Source organism: Lissotriton vulgaris, chromosome 5 (genome assembly GCF_964263255.1).
Source record: "Lissotriton vulgaris chromosome 5, aLisVul1.2, whole genome shotgun sequence".
In the NCBI taxonomy this organism is placed as follows: domain Eukaryota; kingdom Metazoa; phylum Chordata; class Amphibia; order Caudata; family Salamandridae; genus Lissotriton; species Lissotriton vulgaris.
In genome coordinates, this window is record NC_141693.1 from 1,131,823,503 (window position 1) to 1,131,837,831 (window position 14,329).

Here is a 14,329-nt window from a genome sequence, read left to right on the forward strand (position 1 = left end):
CCCACCTCTGCTCCTTCTCGAATAGGCCCACGTCTGTGGGTAGCTGTTCGATGTAGTTCATTGACACAATGTTGCGCCTCCAAAAAATGTGCTGCGATTTTTGTGGTTGATTTCCTGCACCTTACGTTGCTCTTATGCTCATTTATTCTGGTCTTCACTGCTCAGGTAGTCATGCCCACGTACTCCATGTTGCATGGGCACGTAATGAGGTAGACAACGTTCTTGCTGTTGCAGTTGGTGAACACTCGTTGTTCCCACCTAGTGACGTTAAGGTCTGACTTTTCTTTGTTAATTGGCAACTGTTGCAGTTTCCGCGTGGGTGGTGTCCATGCAACCCTTGTAACCGTGGTTGTTGGTTAACCGGGGTTTGTGGTCTCGTATGTACAAGGATATCTTTGAGATTCTTTCCTCTCCTGTGGGCAAAAAGAGGTTTCTTCAATTCTAGTGTACCACTCGTTAGTATGCGCCAGTGTCTGTTCCCCAGTTTGGAAACCTGGTTGGAAAGTGAGCTGTACGTTGTCACACATACAAGTCTGTTAACTGTGTTGTCTTTTGGAGCTCTGTCTTCAAGGAGCGCCTCTCGGGTATTGTTACGTGACCTTTTCATTGCATTGTTTATCACCCTGTCTGGGTATTGTCTTTGTTTAAGTTTTCTGCTTAGGTCTTGGGCTTGGGACTTGTACCTTGCTGTGTCGCTGCAATTGCAGCATAGACGAAGGAACTGTCCGTATGGCAGGTTCATACGTTTGACATGGCCATGCACAAGTCTAGAAGATGTACAGACAGCCAGGGCCAGCTTTGGCAATGACTGTCTGTGAACGGTTGGGTATGCAATGTATGCATAATCAGGGGGTGGACTGATCAATAGGGGGCTCACAACAGGTTTAGGATTCTTATGTATATCTGTATTTAAGAATACTTCCTATCAAACCAGTAGCTCCGTGGGTTAATGAGCCTGGTAACGCCAAAGTCAATAAAACGTGTACTATTTCTATGTAACAAGATTTGTTATTGGAATGCTAGGGCGCCCCATAGGTTTCCGTTATACAAAAAGATCTACATACAGCAGTCCTTCTTGCCATTGAAAACTATACACTAAGACGCATCCAAATATTCTATTGAATAAAACAAACATTGGCCCGGGACTTCCCCTTTCTGTAACAAAGGATGTGTGGTATTTTTGCGGAAAGTTCCCGGCAGAGGTAAAATGGCGGCCCTGCGTCTACCGGGGGAATTTCCAGAGGGCTCATATTTCAGAGCTGGGCAGGTATATCTGAGTGTGTCCAAAGGCGAAGTGCAGTCTGAGGAGCAGAGAGGGAGGGCTGAGCTTAGTGGGAGGCGCTGGGTCGAGCTGAGCTGAACAGAGCAGGACTGGAGCGGGGACAGGTGCAGCAGGGTGAGCCACCAGCACGAACCGTCCGCCCTGAGCTGCCTGCGAGTACTGCACGCAGGGAGCTGTGCGGACCGCGTGCAAGGAGCTGTGAGCGCTGCCTCCAGAGAGAAACCTGCGCCGGAGCACCGAGTCAGCCGTAAGTGCTGCACTTAAATACCTGCGCTTACGCGCCTGCCTGTAAAATGTGAAGCATTTAAAGACTGAAAGGTTTTTTAAGCGTTTTATTCTAAATGTTGGCGCTAATTTAGTCCCAGACGGCTTCAATGGCTGCAGCAGAACACGTTGCTCCCGAACCAATTTCCAGAAAAAGTTATATGACCGCGCACTACTTTCCTCCAAGCCGTTGCAAGCAGGGTGCTGAAATAAAGCTGGTTGCAAAGCACAGCCCGGCAGGCTGCAGAACGCGTTCCATGTCTTCTTAGATCTTTTACCAACGTTTGTTTTATTTTAAGGGTCCCGGGCTGTAAATCTACAGTCATGGTTATGAACCCATATATCTGTTTCTGTTGCTTTTTCACGTTGCTTAATACATATAATGCTTTTACTTTTTTCCTTTTAACATATTTCTTTTGCTTTTTCTTCTTTAGTTTCCCTGTTTGTGTTACTCTGCCCTCCTTAGATCCTACCGGTATTCTCTTATACTCGTCTTTCTTTTGTTTCCCCTCTCTTTATATTTATTAGTGTTACTTCTTTCTCGCTTTTATATATTTGGTTTTCTCGCTCTTGTCTACATATTTCTTCTTTCTATCCTAAACTCTCGCAGCCGGTTTACCGCGTCCTCTTGTTTTTTCTGGTCCCTGGTAACAAGGCAGTTCATTGTCAACGTTTACTTTTTGATCCCCGTCCTTGCTTGATTTTGTTTCCATGCCATATCACAGATGTATATTTTATGTTATCTGCTAAGAGAACCTCCAGCTGTCCCAGATGTCTTTCTCCGACATGGGGGGGGGGGGGGGGGGGGGGGGGGGGGATGCATATTTGTTAAATGCTTTTACACTTGCTTTTGGTTAATAGTTGAATTTCGCCAGTTTACTAACAAAATAAAATGAACTACAGCATATTCAGAAACAAGGTCAATAAAACATTTTAAAAATGTGAAAAATGCAGAAATATGGTAAGTGAAATGTGCCAATCACGTGCGGTAAGTAGTGCTTGGTGCGCAATCTTGCCGCTTTGTGGTGCTGCAATAAAAGGTGATCTGAATCTCCAGCTTTTCAGTACTTATTAGATGAGTCTTCCATTTGGCCTCCTTCTAATCGACCCCCCCCCCCCCCCCCCCCCCCCCCAACGGAATCCGTGCACAAGTGCTTATTTCTATGACAGGTGCATTGACCCACTGCACTATTTCTCTGATGTGGACGGCACCCTAAACATTTCTTCATGTCTTTGGTGAGTACGTCTAGTTGTGGTTCGTGTGTGCCAGCAGGTCAGATGATCACATCTTCCAGGCCAACTCATCATCCCATCCTCCGCTGCTGATAAAATAAGTAACGTTGCGTTGGCCAATCAAATGCCTGCAGGGCGCCAGATTGGCAGCAGCGGCTCTGTAAATCAATTTATCATGCACAACAAATCTGAGCTAGCAGTTGCAAATCCTGCGTTATGTAAATGTGTATTTGATGGCCGTGAATCATTGTGCTGTGTGCGGTGCCAATAACGTCTCGCAGATAGCGTAGGCACTTCCTCAAAGCTCAGCACGGTGTTGCCACAACACTGGGCAACAAGCACCGGCCCGGGTGCAGTCGGGTATGCGATGAAAGGAGTGCCGCGCACGCCAACGCGCAGTCTGTGGTGCTGAGAGGACAATGACAGCCTTCCTGGGGGCAGTGCAAGGGCCGCCTTTCAAGGCTAAAGAGTAATCCTTTTTGAAAATGCAGCTCAGGTGTTTCACAACTTATTCACAATCACAACAAAACAGAAGATTTAGTTATGGTGCTTGAAACGCGAACCCTCAGTGGGTTAATGCACTAGCTGCACCTGTGTGTGGGCTGTGGCAAGGTTGAATCTCGGTCACTTGGCTCAGTCTTTGGTGCTTCTGAAAATGATTTTGCACGGTGTATGCTGTAGACCGAACAATGTTGCAGAAAGGGGCGACCGTTTTAGCTAGATGGAACATGTCTTAAATAAAAAACCTTAAAAAACACAGCCTTGCAAGAATGGCACTTTATCACATGCATGTCTTATTTGGAAATTCACCCTTTTCTCCATAAAACATTGGTTAAAAAAATGCAGGCATTCACATTGATGTAAAATAGAAATCAAGCAGTGTTTTAGTACTGGTGATGACATGGGGTGGTTAGCAATCTTCTTTTTATTCTCTTCCTCAGGTTAGTTGCAATGGAGCAGAAAAGGGTTCATGGACTATAATGGAACCAGTGAACTTGTACTTACTTATGACTAGCTGGCTATTTAACAAAACATATGGGGAGCAGGTTGCGTCTCACACCACTGGGCCTCGGGTCACTGCACCTGCTGCACTGGGGTGTACTGGCTGGCTGCTACATGAATACCTCATATTTTAGTACATGTGTACTAGAACACGTGCTACACAGAAGAAAGTGCATGTGTAATAGACACGTGCTGCACAGAGGAAGGAAGCCCAGGGCCATTTCATGCCCTTGGTATGTTAATGTGTTTACCCAGCTCAGTGTTTGTTCCTTGCACTAGTGTGGAAAGGTTTAGCACTTCTTCCTCTGAAAATGAAATCCGTATATTGAAATGAGGTAGTTAAAAAAAGGGGCTTACAGTCTTTAAACATAAAACGACAGTAGATATGCAGACGACCAAACTGGGCAGTGGAACAGAATTAGTCAGTCAAGGCAGGGTCAATCACTGGTATTTAGTCCTGTTGTGTAGGCGTTGTTCATAGATTTTTGAAGTGTAAACCTGGATTGAAAAAAGACTTCATGCCAACACACCGCATTTGGTTTTTGTCACTTCCCTGGCACACTCCCATCCCAACCCCGAACAGAAGCGGAAGCAGAGCGTGTTGAAGGGGACCTGGTAGTTCAGGATGCGCTGCTTCTATTGATGCAGTGCCAAGGCGTATTTGCATGGCACTGGTCTTTATCTACAATAGCACAGCGAGTGAAAAACTACGGAATGGAATGCTGCAGAGTGATCCCTACTGGCTGAGATTCATTCACGTATTCCTTCCAGTACTTTGTTTTTTGCTGCAGTAAGCACACCTGCAACCAGTCTTAGCTTTTAGCCTGCAAAAAACATTCAAGCACAGCTTCAAGTGTGAGGATGCAACGTGCTTATTGCAACAAAATACCATTTTAGGTTCCACAGACAGCACGGAGCAAACTGGAAGCAAAGACTTGGGCCTTACAAACGGCACCATGTTTGCAACCTTAGTGAAAACATATATATCCACCCAGTGAAATTATGTTCACGTGGTGTCGAATAATCTGGTATTAATAATAAATGATGCATTAGTAGGCAGTGTAATATCAGAAAACATCTAACATAATTGAGACTGTTTGATGGGATGTCTTATTGGCTGTGCAGTTGAGGAACCAGTCATCATTCCCTTATTTTGGTTATTATATTAAACAGCATTGTTCTTTCCGCCTCACTGTCTCCAGCTCTCTCCCCTCCCTACACTCCTGGCTTGAATCCGGCGTCTGACACTTGACATTCGTGTGACTTTAGGCCCTGGCTGGTTTAATCCCGTCTCTGAAGTTTGACATTCGCGTGCAGGGGGAACGAGGGGGGGGGGGGGGGGGGGCGGTCTCCTGAAGACTTGCACCTCATGCACCCGGTGCTGATGTCAGGAGCTGCACGTCCCATTCCCAGGGTTCCCTCTGACGCACTATCTACCTTAAGGCAAATCAGTTTACTTGCCCTTGAACTTTCAGCTCAACAGTCGAGAGGCCTCGGAAAGGGGCCGGCCAACCCTTCCTAGCACAAGACTTCAAAGCCTCCCAGGGCAGGTGGGTCAGGAAGGACCGTGAGCTCCAAAGCTCTGACGCACATGGAAACGTGCAATGTTGTGACTAAACTACAGAATAGGCCAGTCGAGTTTGACAACTTTACATTCTTTTGTGCCCCCCTGCACTGCTTTGAGTTAATCCCTCCCATGCTCGGTAACGCACTTGGGGGCAGATTTATGTTAACTGGCGCATCCCGAGGGATGCGCCAGTTAACATGCGCCACAGTGCGCCACAGCTACGCCACCCATGGTGCGCCGCATTTATGATGCGGCGCACCATGGGGCAAAAAACGGCACAGATGAGTCACGCATCTGTGCCGTAAAAGTGACGCATTGCTGGAGTTGCGTCGCAAGCGCGACGCAGCTCCAGCAATGCTCTGGGGGGGCCTATTCTTTCAATGCTGCCTCAAGCCTTACGCCTGCTTCAAGCAGGCGCAGGGTTTTGACGCAGCATTGCCCTGAAAGTGACTGAGTGAAATCTCATAGATTTCACTCAGCCACTTTCAGTAGGCGTTCCTGCGCAGGAACGCCCCCCCCCTGCGCAGGAACGCCTCCTCATGGCGCAGTGCTGTACAACGTGACGCATCTCCTAGATGCGTCACGTTGTAAATAGGGTGCAGGGATGCGCCACGTTTCCGCGCCATTGCGTCACGCAACGGCGGCGTAAACGTGGCGCAAGCCCTTCATAAATCTCCCCCTTGCTATTTTAACTTCCAGTCCTGCTGCTTGGAGGCTGCTCTATAGAGCCCGCGCCCCTTCTGCAACCAGCATAGTCGCCATTTTTACTCCCGAGTCTCCCCAGCAGTGTGGGTATTAGGACTGAAAGCTCTCAGCGTGGCCTTCACCTAAAATCCGCCTCCTTCTTGCACTGTATTTAATTAATTTAATTTAATAACGATTTCTAAAGCGCCTGGTGACCCAAGGGCATCCCCGCGCTATAAGATTTGTGATCCTGTTGAGGGGGAGGAGAGGGAGGGGAGACAGTCAAGGGGACTTCATTTAGGAAACAGATGAGTCTTTAATTTCTTGCGGAATTCTAGGTACAAGTCTGAGGGAGCGGGGAAGAGCGTTCCATCCCGTAGCGGCTTGAACGGAGAATTGTCGTCCTCCTGTGCGGGTTCTTTCGAATCTAGGAATGCTAGCTAGGTTCTCATTCTGGGATCGTAGGGATCTGGTTGCTGTGTAGGGGGTGATCATTTTGCTGAGGATCGCCGGGCCAGATCCGTTGATCAGCTTATGTGTCGTACACATCGCTTTGAATTGCACCCTTTGGCGCACAGGGAGCCAGTGCAGAGCTTTGAGGGCCGGCTTGGCGGACATTCTGGAGGGGATGTTAGTGAGCAGGCGTGCCGCCGCATTTTGTGTCTGCTGGATATTTGAGTCCTATGCCAAGTGTCAGTACTTTCCTTCAGCGTGTTTGACTTCTCAAAGGCTCTCCATTGTGTCCTTTTCCTCCTGGAGATGTGGCCTTCCCTGCTAGGCACAATACTCCAGGCGAGGACACCACAGCTGGACAGTACCCAAGATCAGGCCTGCACTGCTGCCTGCTCACGGGACCACCGGAACTGCATACAAGGACCCAGGTGACGCCGATACATCTTTCGGTGGAGGCATCCATAACTAATCACAGTACTCCAAAAGAGCACCTCGCCATCTGGACACAGTGCCTGTCATGCCATCTCCGTGACTGGAAACTATCAGTGTTGGACTGGCCTGTCCGGCACTCTGGCCCTTGAAAGAGCCAATGTGTGTGTTTTATGGGGCCAAAAAAAAAACCCACACAGTGGCCCTTTCAAGCCGGCCCAACTGCCAAAGTGACTAACAGGCCAGGTCAGCATTAGATGCTGTACTCTGCACAAGGCTTTTAGAGCTGGATCCACGGTCCAAGTCGGAGAAACATGCAGGTACACAGCGTCCACCCACTATTGTTACAGGATGGACACCATCCACCCTGCAAGAAGTGGGCCCCACTGATATATGCTGAACTTGTCTTGGTGCAATTTTCAGTCATCGGGACACATTCAGCAGCGCCTGCACTTTGTCTGCTTTCCTTTCGAGCAGCAACTGCAGGCGTGGAGGGGGCTTCATAAGACTCCAGCTGGCCAATAGCAAAGGCAGATTTTAAGGGGCCATCAGGGCTCCTTGTGTTCCACTGTCCTGGCTGGAAGCGGACTGAGCCTCACTCCTAGAGGCAAATGCAAGGGAGGGGCAGCAAAGCACACAGCTTTTTAATCACTTCACAAATGCTTAAGAGAGGCACCCTTTTTACATTGTTCAATCCCTGTACATAAGAGGTATGCACAGTAAGAATTTCAGATGTTTTGGCCCGAACCAGTATTTACACAAATAATTTAAAGACCACTAAATTAATTTTTTTCTTTGTTAGCGCTAATCATCCCAATGCAGTGTGTCAGAGCACTTACACATTCTACATTGGCAATGGCAATAAATCATATGTGTATAAATCAATGTACAGGATGTGTTACATAAGACCGTGAGGCTTCCAAGGCGTAGGAGTCACGTGGTCTTCAGAGCTCACTGTGCTATATTAGAATGATTACACTTTATGAACTGCAAGAAACAAAAGGATCTGTGTTAACTCACTTAGCTATAACATACAAATCTGGCATCTGCATGTTTGATGATGTGCTTTGCAGGAGATGCATAAGCCCTCAGTGCCCAAGAGCATGCACCCGTTAGATGTTTTAGTGAAATTGTGAACATGAGAGAACCTGCAACAGACGAAATGGCCTATAGAGAGTAGTTAGTTATAACCTTCTGGAACATCCCAGAAGCCCTGTTCATGTCGCGCAGCCTTCGGAGCGTGTTGGAGAGCTGGTTCCAGGATGTTTCAAGGCTCAATAACATAAACTGTGCTCTTACAAATAAATACCTAGGCTCCTGAACTAATACAGCGCCCACCTGGAGGCTTCAATGCACTAGAAGAGAGCTCCAGACCTGAACTCAGGTCAGCAGATGAGGCCTACAGAGCAGGGTAACATGCTCCTGAAGCAGCCCCATAGCAGGACATAGCAGGATCTGTAGGTCTCTTCGGATGAGACCTTTGCAGACACCTGCTCAGTTTTAACATAACAGTTGTTCTGCTGCTTGCACACCCTCCTGTTTTTGCCATCAGCTGACTGACCCTTCTCTTTCCATCAACCCGCAGGTGAGGAGGAGCGGTCGCCATGCGTTCGAATGACCGAAGAAGGAGCTCTGACGGCGTCAGTAAGTAACTATTCCAAATGTTGATGCTGTGGTGCTACAGTCAGACCCAGAGTGCAGGGAATGCAACCAACCCGGTAAAACAACATTAGGAGGCTTCCCTGTAGATTGTGGTAGACTAGGGGGACATTCAGTCACATCAAGCATGTGATCATTGTTTGTGTTTGTATTGTCTGCTCCTAGGAGGATCCCTTGCTCTATCTAGTCCCCCAGTCCCAGCCTGGGAGCTTGGATCTACCCCTTTCTCCCCTCCACTCAGCTGTCACCGCTGGCTCGCTTGCAGGCACCCTGCACCAGGCATTTGTTTCGCTCGATTGGGCCGATATGGTTGAGGGGATAAAGAGAGGGGTGACCGGACGCCAGTGTCCAGACCGCCCCTTTAAATAAAGAGGTGTCCAATCAGTGTCATAGCAAAGTATTTGTTTACAGGGTAAATAGATGAACTATGGCATAGGCTCTCTCTGAAAAAAATGATTCTAATCAGTAGTTAAAATCTAAAGTAGGAGATGAAAATGGCCAATTTCTAAGTAGCAACTGTGCTCAATGCGTTTTAATAAGAAATTGTCATGCGTTCATCTTCTTTATAGTGTGTTTTTTAGGCTTGCTAAGGTTGATAAAGTTGGGTGTCCAATATCTCAGGGGTCGTCCGGCCCTAGGAGGCGTGCTTCGGCCTGAGAAACATCACAGCACAAGATCCCGTTGCCTGACAATCTGCCTGCCTTCCTTCCTCAAAACATGAACATGGGTCTTTTCCCTAGAATAGCGAGGCCCTCAGTTGCCCTCTGCCTTTCCAGGCATTTGAGAAGCTAGGGTGGAAAAACCCAGGGGAGTATGCTGTGCGTTATAAGCTGCATCACATAAATAGGGGGCAATAGTACAAAACAGACAGTCCTAAGACCGAAGAGCCTGAGTCTACAGAATTATGTGGGGTCGCCTGCACTGGTGATTGGGTTGGTTATGCCTCTGTAGAGCAACATATAGCGTAATTGGATCGTGTCTAGGTAGCTGTGATTGGGAGATGGTGGCACGCGCCTTTCAATGGGGAGGAGCCCCACATACACACTGAGATTAAGAGGTTTGGCTCTAAAAGATCACAAGACCAGAAACTTGGGATGTGTCATGTGGAACATCATAGAGGGAAGTAGCAAAAGAGATGTGATAGGAGATGTCGAAAGTGAACCTCATACGATGTGAAGCAATCCAAATAGAAAGGATTGGGGATGTGGGGTGGAGCATTATTCAGGAAGGAGAACTGCCAGAGATAGGTAGTGGATAATGGGTGTGGACCATCATCTGGCCATCGGTGACCAAAAAGGGCAAGTAGTCAAAACTCCTGCTTTTGTGATCTAACCGCATACTTTGTCTTTTGTTTAGGAGACAGTACACATTTTTACAGCGGGGAGGTCATCAAACACGGATTCCTTACGAAATCTCCCCCAGCCGAACTTTTCGCTAAACAGGTATTGAGAATCCACCGAGTTACTGCTGAGTTAGCATTTGAGATGCCTTATGGTGCTATGTCATAACCTCAAGACTTTCTTTTACCCACAGTCGTCTTGGAAAAGAAGATACTTTCTTTTGATTAAAATGAGCAGGAATGCCTACTCCCTTCAGTACTATGCATCCCAAAATTTAAAGAACCAGTGCAAGGGGGCGATCAGATTGGATGAGTAAGTATTCGCCACTGGCCAGCTCTATCTGTGCAGTGTAATGTACTTAAAGTTAGATGCCAATGAGACATTGTGCCGGCTGATGATTTGATTATCATGAGCTATAGCACTTTTAGTGATGGTTTCTTTGTCATTGATCCAATCAGCGATGATAACTACTATGAAACCTGTTAAATTCGTGAAGGATCACCAAGTGTGTTACAAGACGTTGCTAGCAATGGGACTGTATAGCAACACTTCAGTAGAGCATCATTGACCTTAATGTATCATGATGCTAAGGTCACATGATTTGTCTGTGGTGGCACATAATATTGTTAATAATTTCCTATGCGCTATAAGAAAGAATGTGTTGGTGTTCCCTTGGGATCCCTGTTGATTGGTGAGTGCATGAGAACCAGTGTAGCAGTTTGCCAAAACTTTTGATCCAATCAAACACACGTGGACTGTACACCTCCCAAAACTCCTGGCTCTTGAGTCACAATAACCCTGGCCATCCTAAGTCCAGGAATGTGGATTTAACTGTGAATCAGGCCGTACAAGGGCATTGTTTTTATCCGGCCAGAATCCACTCATTCGCTTACAATATCCTTACCTCTCCCAGAGGAAAAGAAACAAGCACAGCCGGGCTATGTTATGTGGCTTTGCTATGGAGGTGGCTTTCAGAAATTCTACGTATCTCCTGGAGCTAGAAAACAGACGAGTAACATTTTTATTTCAAAAGGACATATCTCAACCAATCACTTTTCAAAACTGGCTTCCATCAACCTGCCACCTGTGTGAAGCAGATTGGTTGGAACAGATTGGCGTACATGATCTAGAAAACCAACGAGGTAAAAAAATGTGACATGGAACTAATTTTACAACAAGCTGAAGAAAGGTAAAATATATTATCTTTTCATCCCTATCATTATTGAGACATTAAACCAAAAAGAGTTGCAAGGCCAAAACTAAGCACACATTCAAACCTCTAGATCTGACTAGAAGAAATTGATAGCATTTTTGAGAACCTGAATGCGGCGGCTGCTTCACAGGGCTACCATTTGCTCGGCTTCAAAACATTACCCAGCATTCCCTGCAGCTTGTGCGTTTATCTAAACTTTCAAGAAGGCTGGTCACGCTGAGAGGCTGACATGACGTCCCCCACCAGCCCAGTCCGCGAGTGCTTGAAAAACAGGGCAGTTGGGTCTAATGGTGGACCCATTATAATTGTTAAGGTCCCTGGTACGTCATAAGTATATTTTGGATTTAGAGATTACATTTTTATGTTATGAATATTGTGCCTTGTGTTTCCTAAGCATTGAGTAAATTACAGAGGGAGGCCATCTTTCACAAAAGATCACAATGTCTGTTCAAAACAAACTATTTGGTCTAGCCTTTGTCCAGATTCAGTACACGCTTGCAGGGAATGTCATTCTGAAACATTTGTAATCAAAAGTCATAGAACTGTTTGACTCTTTCCTTTCACTTGCATTTAAAGTTATTTTAACTTGTTGGAAAGATAATTCTAAAGTTTGTACGTTAATGTGGTGGAACCTTATTTGCAATGAACATAGAATCTCTACTGTCTCATCATCGTTATCTCAGAAAAACAAGTCTGACTTATTCTGGATTCCCTTTACTACTTTCCTATCTTCCAACCCTTCCATACATTAATTACTTATCTCATCTTTCCCCCTCCCCTCTTATCTCCTTTTCTTTTCTTGTTTTCTTCTCTCTTCTCCCCATTGTTCTTTCTCCTTACTCCTTATTTTTAAAATGGTTTATTCCATTACCACCTGTTTTAATATGTAGCCATAACTATTCCTACTCATTTTCTCCTTCATAAAATGGTTTCTTTACCCCTTTTTCTCATTATCTCTGTATCAGATTGTTCCTTGCTATAATATATTTGGATGATATATGTTTTATCACTCTACTGTTCCATCCTATGTTTTTCTGTTAACTTTGGTACTTTATTGTTATACCAATAAAAATTATTTTAAAAAAGTCATAGAACACAGAAGGTTAAATATGTTGCATCAAAGCCAGAGAAGCAACACCTTCTATGAATGATGTGGTGGTGTTTGCAGTGGCGGCTCCTCCGCTATGGCGTAGGACCATCGCTCCCCTGTTTCACAGCAGTGCCAGCTTTAAAAATATAAAATTATAATAAACAAGTTATTATCATATTATGTTTCATGTCCATCTGCGTTGTGGGAGGGCGGGCGGATGGGTGGTGCTGCTCTGCTTAGAGTACAGGGGAGGAGTGATTTGCCCACTCCTAAGGAGGTAGTGACAATATTCATACCAAAGAATGGTGTCCTCATTTATGAATTCTAGTATTCGGCTTACTTTTCTATACAGCTCTACAGCGCTTGGAACTCATGCAGTACTGTAATATTCAATCGATTAGATACAGATACAAACACATATATAGGACAGGATATTAACAAATATCAATTCTTAAACTCCGCTGCACTGAAAACACTGAAATGTCAAAAGCAGAAGTGCATGGAAAGCGTGTGCGTGTATGTGAATTCATGCCATAAATGTATGAACTGATTTGATATTTGTTTGAGTGGCATTTGTGTACCTCGAACTGAGTCAAAAAGCACATACTTAACATGTTCATCTCACATCCCTCTCCAACAGAGTTCAAAGTGTAAGTCATGGGATTAAGAACTGGGACAAAATGGCAGCTGTTCATAAGATGTTCAAATGTTCCCCTGAGCATGTTATAACCATCTCAACGAACCAACGGGACTACTACCTTATTGGAAATGAAGAGTGAGTCTTGGTTTTAAAATGTTTATCTATCCACAAATATGTCTTGGTACCTGTGTGCATGCTCTGGACACCTTATGGGCTGATTAAGAGTAACATATATATACATGTGTATACATGTGTCCGGCGGCAGCATGTATATTCTCCCCATATATAACAGAAGTTGAATACAATGGCTTTTGGTAGCTTCACGACTGGGTGATTTAAAACTTTGTTACTGGTGAATTTTTAGAACAACTTTCTCGCTAAAGTTCAAAACAAACCTTGACTGCCTACCCAGACCTCTAAAACTCCTTAACCAATGCACAAGCAGGGGATGTGGGGGCGAACCCATTTTATTGAATGATAATTTAAGTGTGGATATATTTAAGCACAAAAATGCCCATCACTTCAAGAATAGGAATCATGAATTAAAGACTTCTACAAATGGAGTCCGCTCAGATCATCCGTTCTAGCGGTGGAGCTGGTGAAGCCATTCGATGCTGGTAGACCTGCTATTTTGTCTGCTTTGAATGCCTTCCTTAGTCCTCCATCTGTTCCTTGGGTCCAGATAGGACTCTTACAAACCCAACTGACTGCTCTGTCTTTTAATCTCCGATTTTTAAAACGGAAAGGAGTAGGCTGCCACACTGACCTGTTTTTTTATAAAAGTAATTTAGCCCCACATTTTTAAGCTTGGAATTACTTAGATGTAAAAAAAAACACTAGGAAGATTACAGGGGCCTCATTTATGAGGCTGTGCGTCACTTTTACGCCACCGGTGCGTCACTTTTTGTGACGCACCAGTGGCATAAAAAATGCGACTTGTTGCGCCATATTTACAAAGTGAAGCATCTAGGTAGATGCGTCACTTTGTAAACCCCTGCGCCACATTATACCTGCGCCAGGTATAATGTATGCAAGGGGGGCGTATTGACGTAAGGAAGGGTCGTAGAAGTGATGCAGTGAAATCTATGAGATTTCACTGCGTCACTTTTGGGACGCCGTTGCGTCAAAATCGTGCGCCTGCCTCACAGCAGGCGTAAGACTGACGCAGGCCCTTTCACATGGGGCTTGCCCCATGTGAAAAGACGCATTGCTGGAGTTGCGTTACTTTTTTGACACACTCCAGCAATGCGTCACTTTTGCGCTTACAGATACGTCAGAAATACTGACGTATCTGTAACTCCTTGCGACATGATGTGTCATACATTAAATATGACGCATCAGGAATGTCGCAAGGAGTGCGCACTGAGAGGTGACGCATCGCTGCTTTCACGCAGCGATACGTCATTTCTCATAAATGAGGCCCTAGATATTTAGGCAAGTAAATGATTTCCTCTCACAAGAAGCTTTGACAAA

General features: G+C 45.6%; 1 protein-coding gene across 2 annotated transcripts in view; it reads left to right on the forward strand.

Moving 5' to 3' along the window:
- The first annotated feature begins 1,296 nt into the window (after nt 1-1,296).
- Nucleotides 1,297-14,329, forward strand: part of PLEKHS1 (pleckstrin homology domain containing S1) — a 64,302-nt gene continuing 51,269 nt past the window's right edge. Inside the window, exons 1-5 of one of the 2 annotated variants that reach the window (XM_086922862.1) lie at nt 1,297-1,529; nt 8,500-8,558; nt 9,930-10,015; nt 10,107-10,225; nt 12,857-12,991. In XM_086922862.1, coding sequence (XP_086778988.1) covers nt 8,519-8,558; nt 9,930-10,015; nt 10,107-10,225; nt 12,857-12,991 — 380 coding nt within the window. In that variant the 5' untranslated portion in view covers nt 1,297-1,529; nt 8,500-8,518. Of the gene's footprint in view, nt 1,530-8,499; nt 8,559-9,929; nt 10,016-10,088; nt 10,226-12,856; nt 12,992-14,329 lie in introns of both variants that reach the window. The other variant, XM_086922861.1, reaches the window with a different exon arrangement.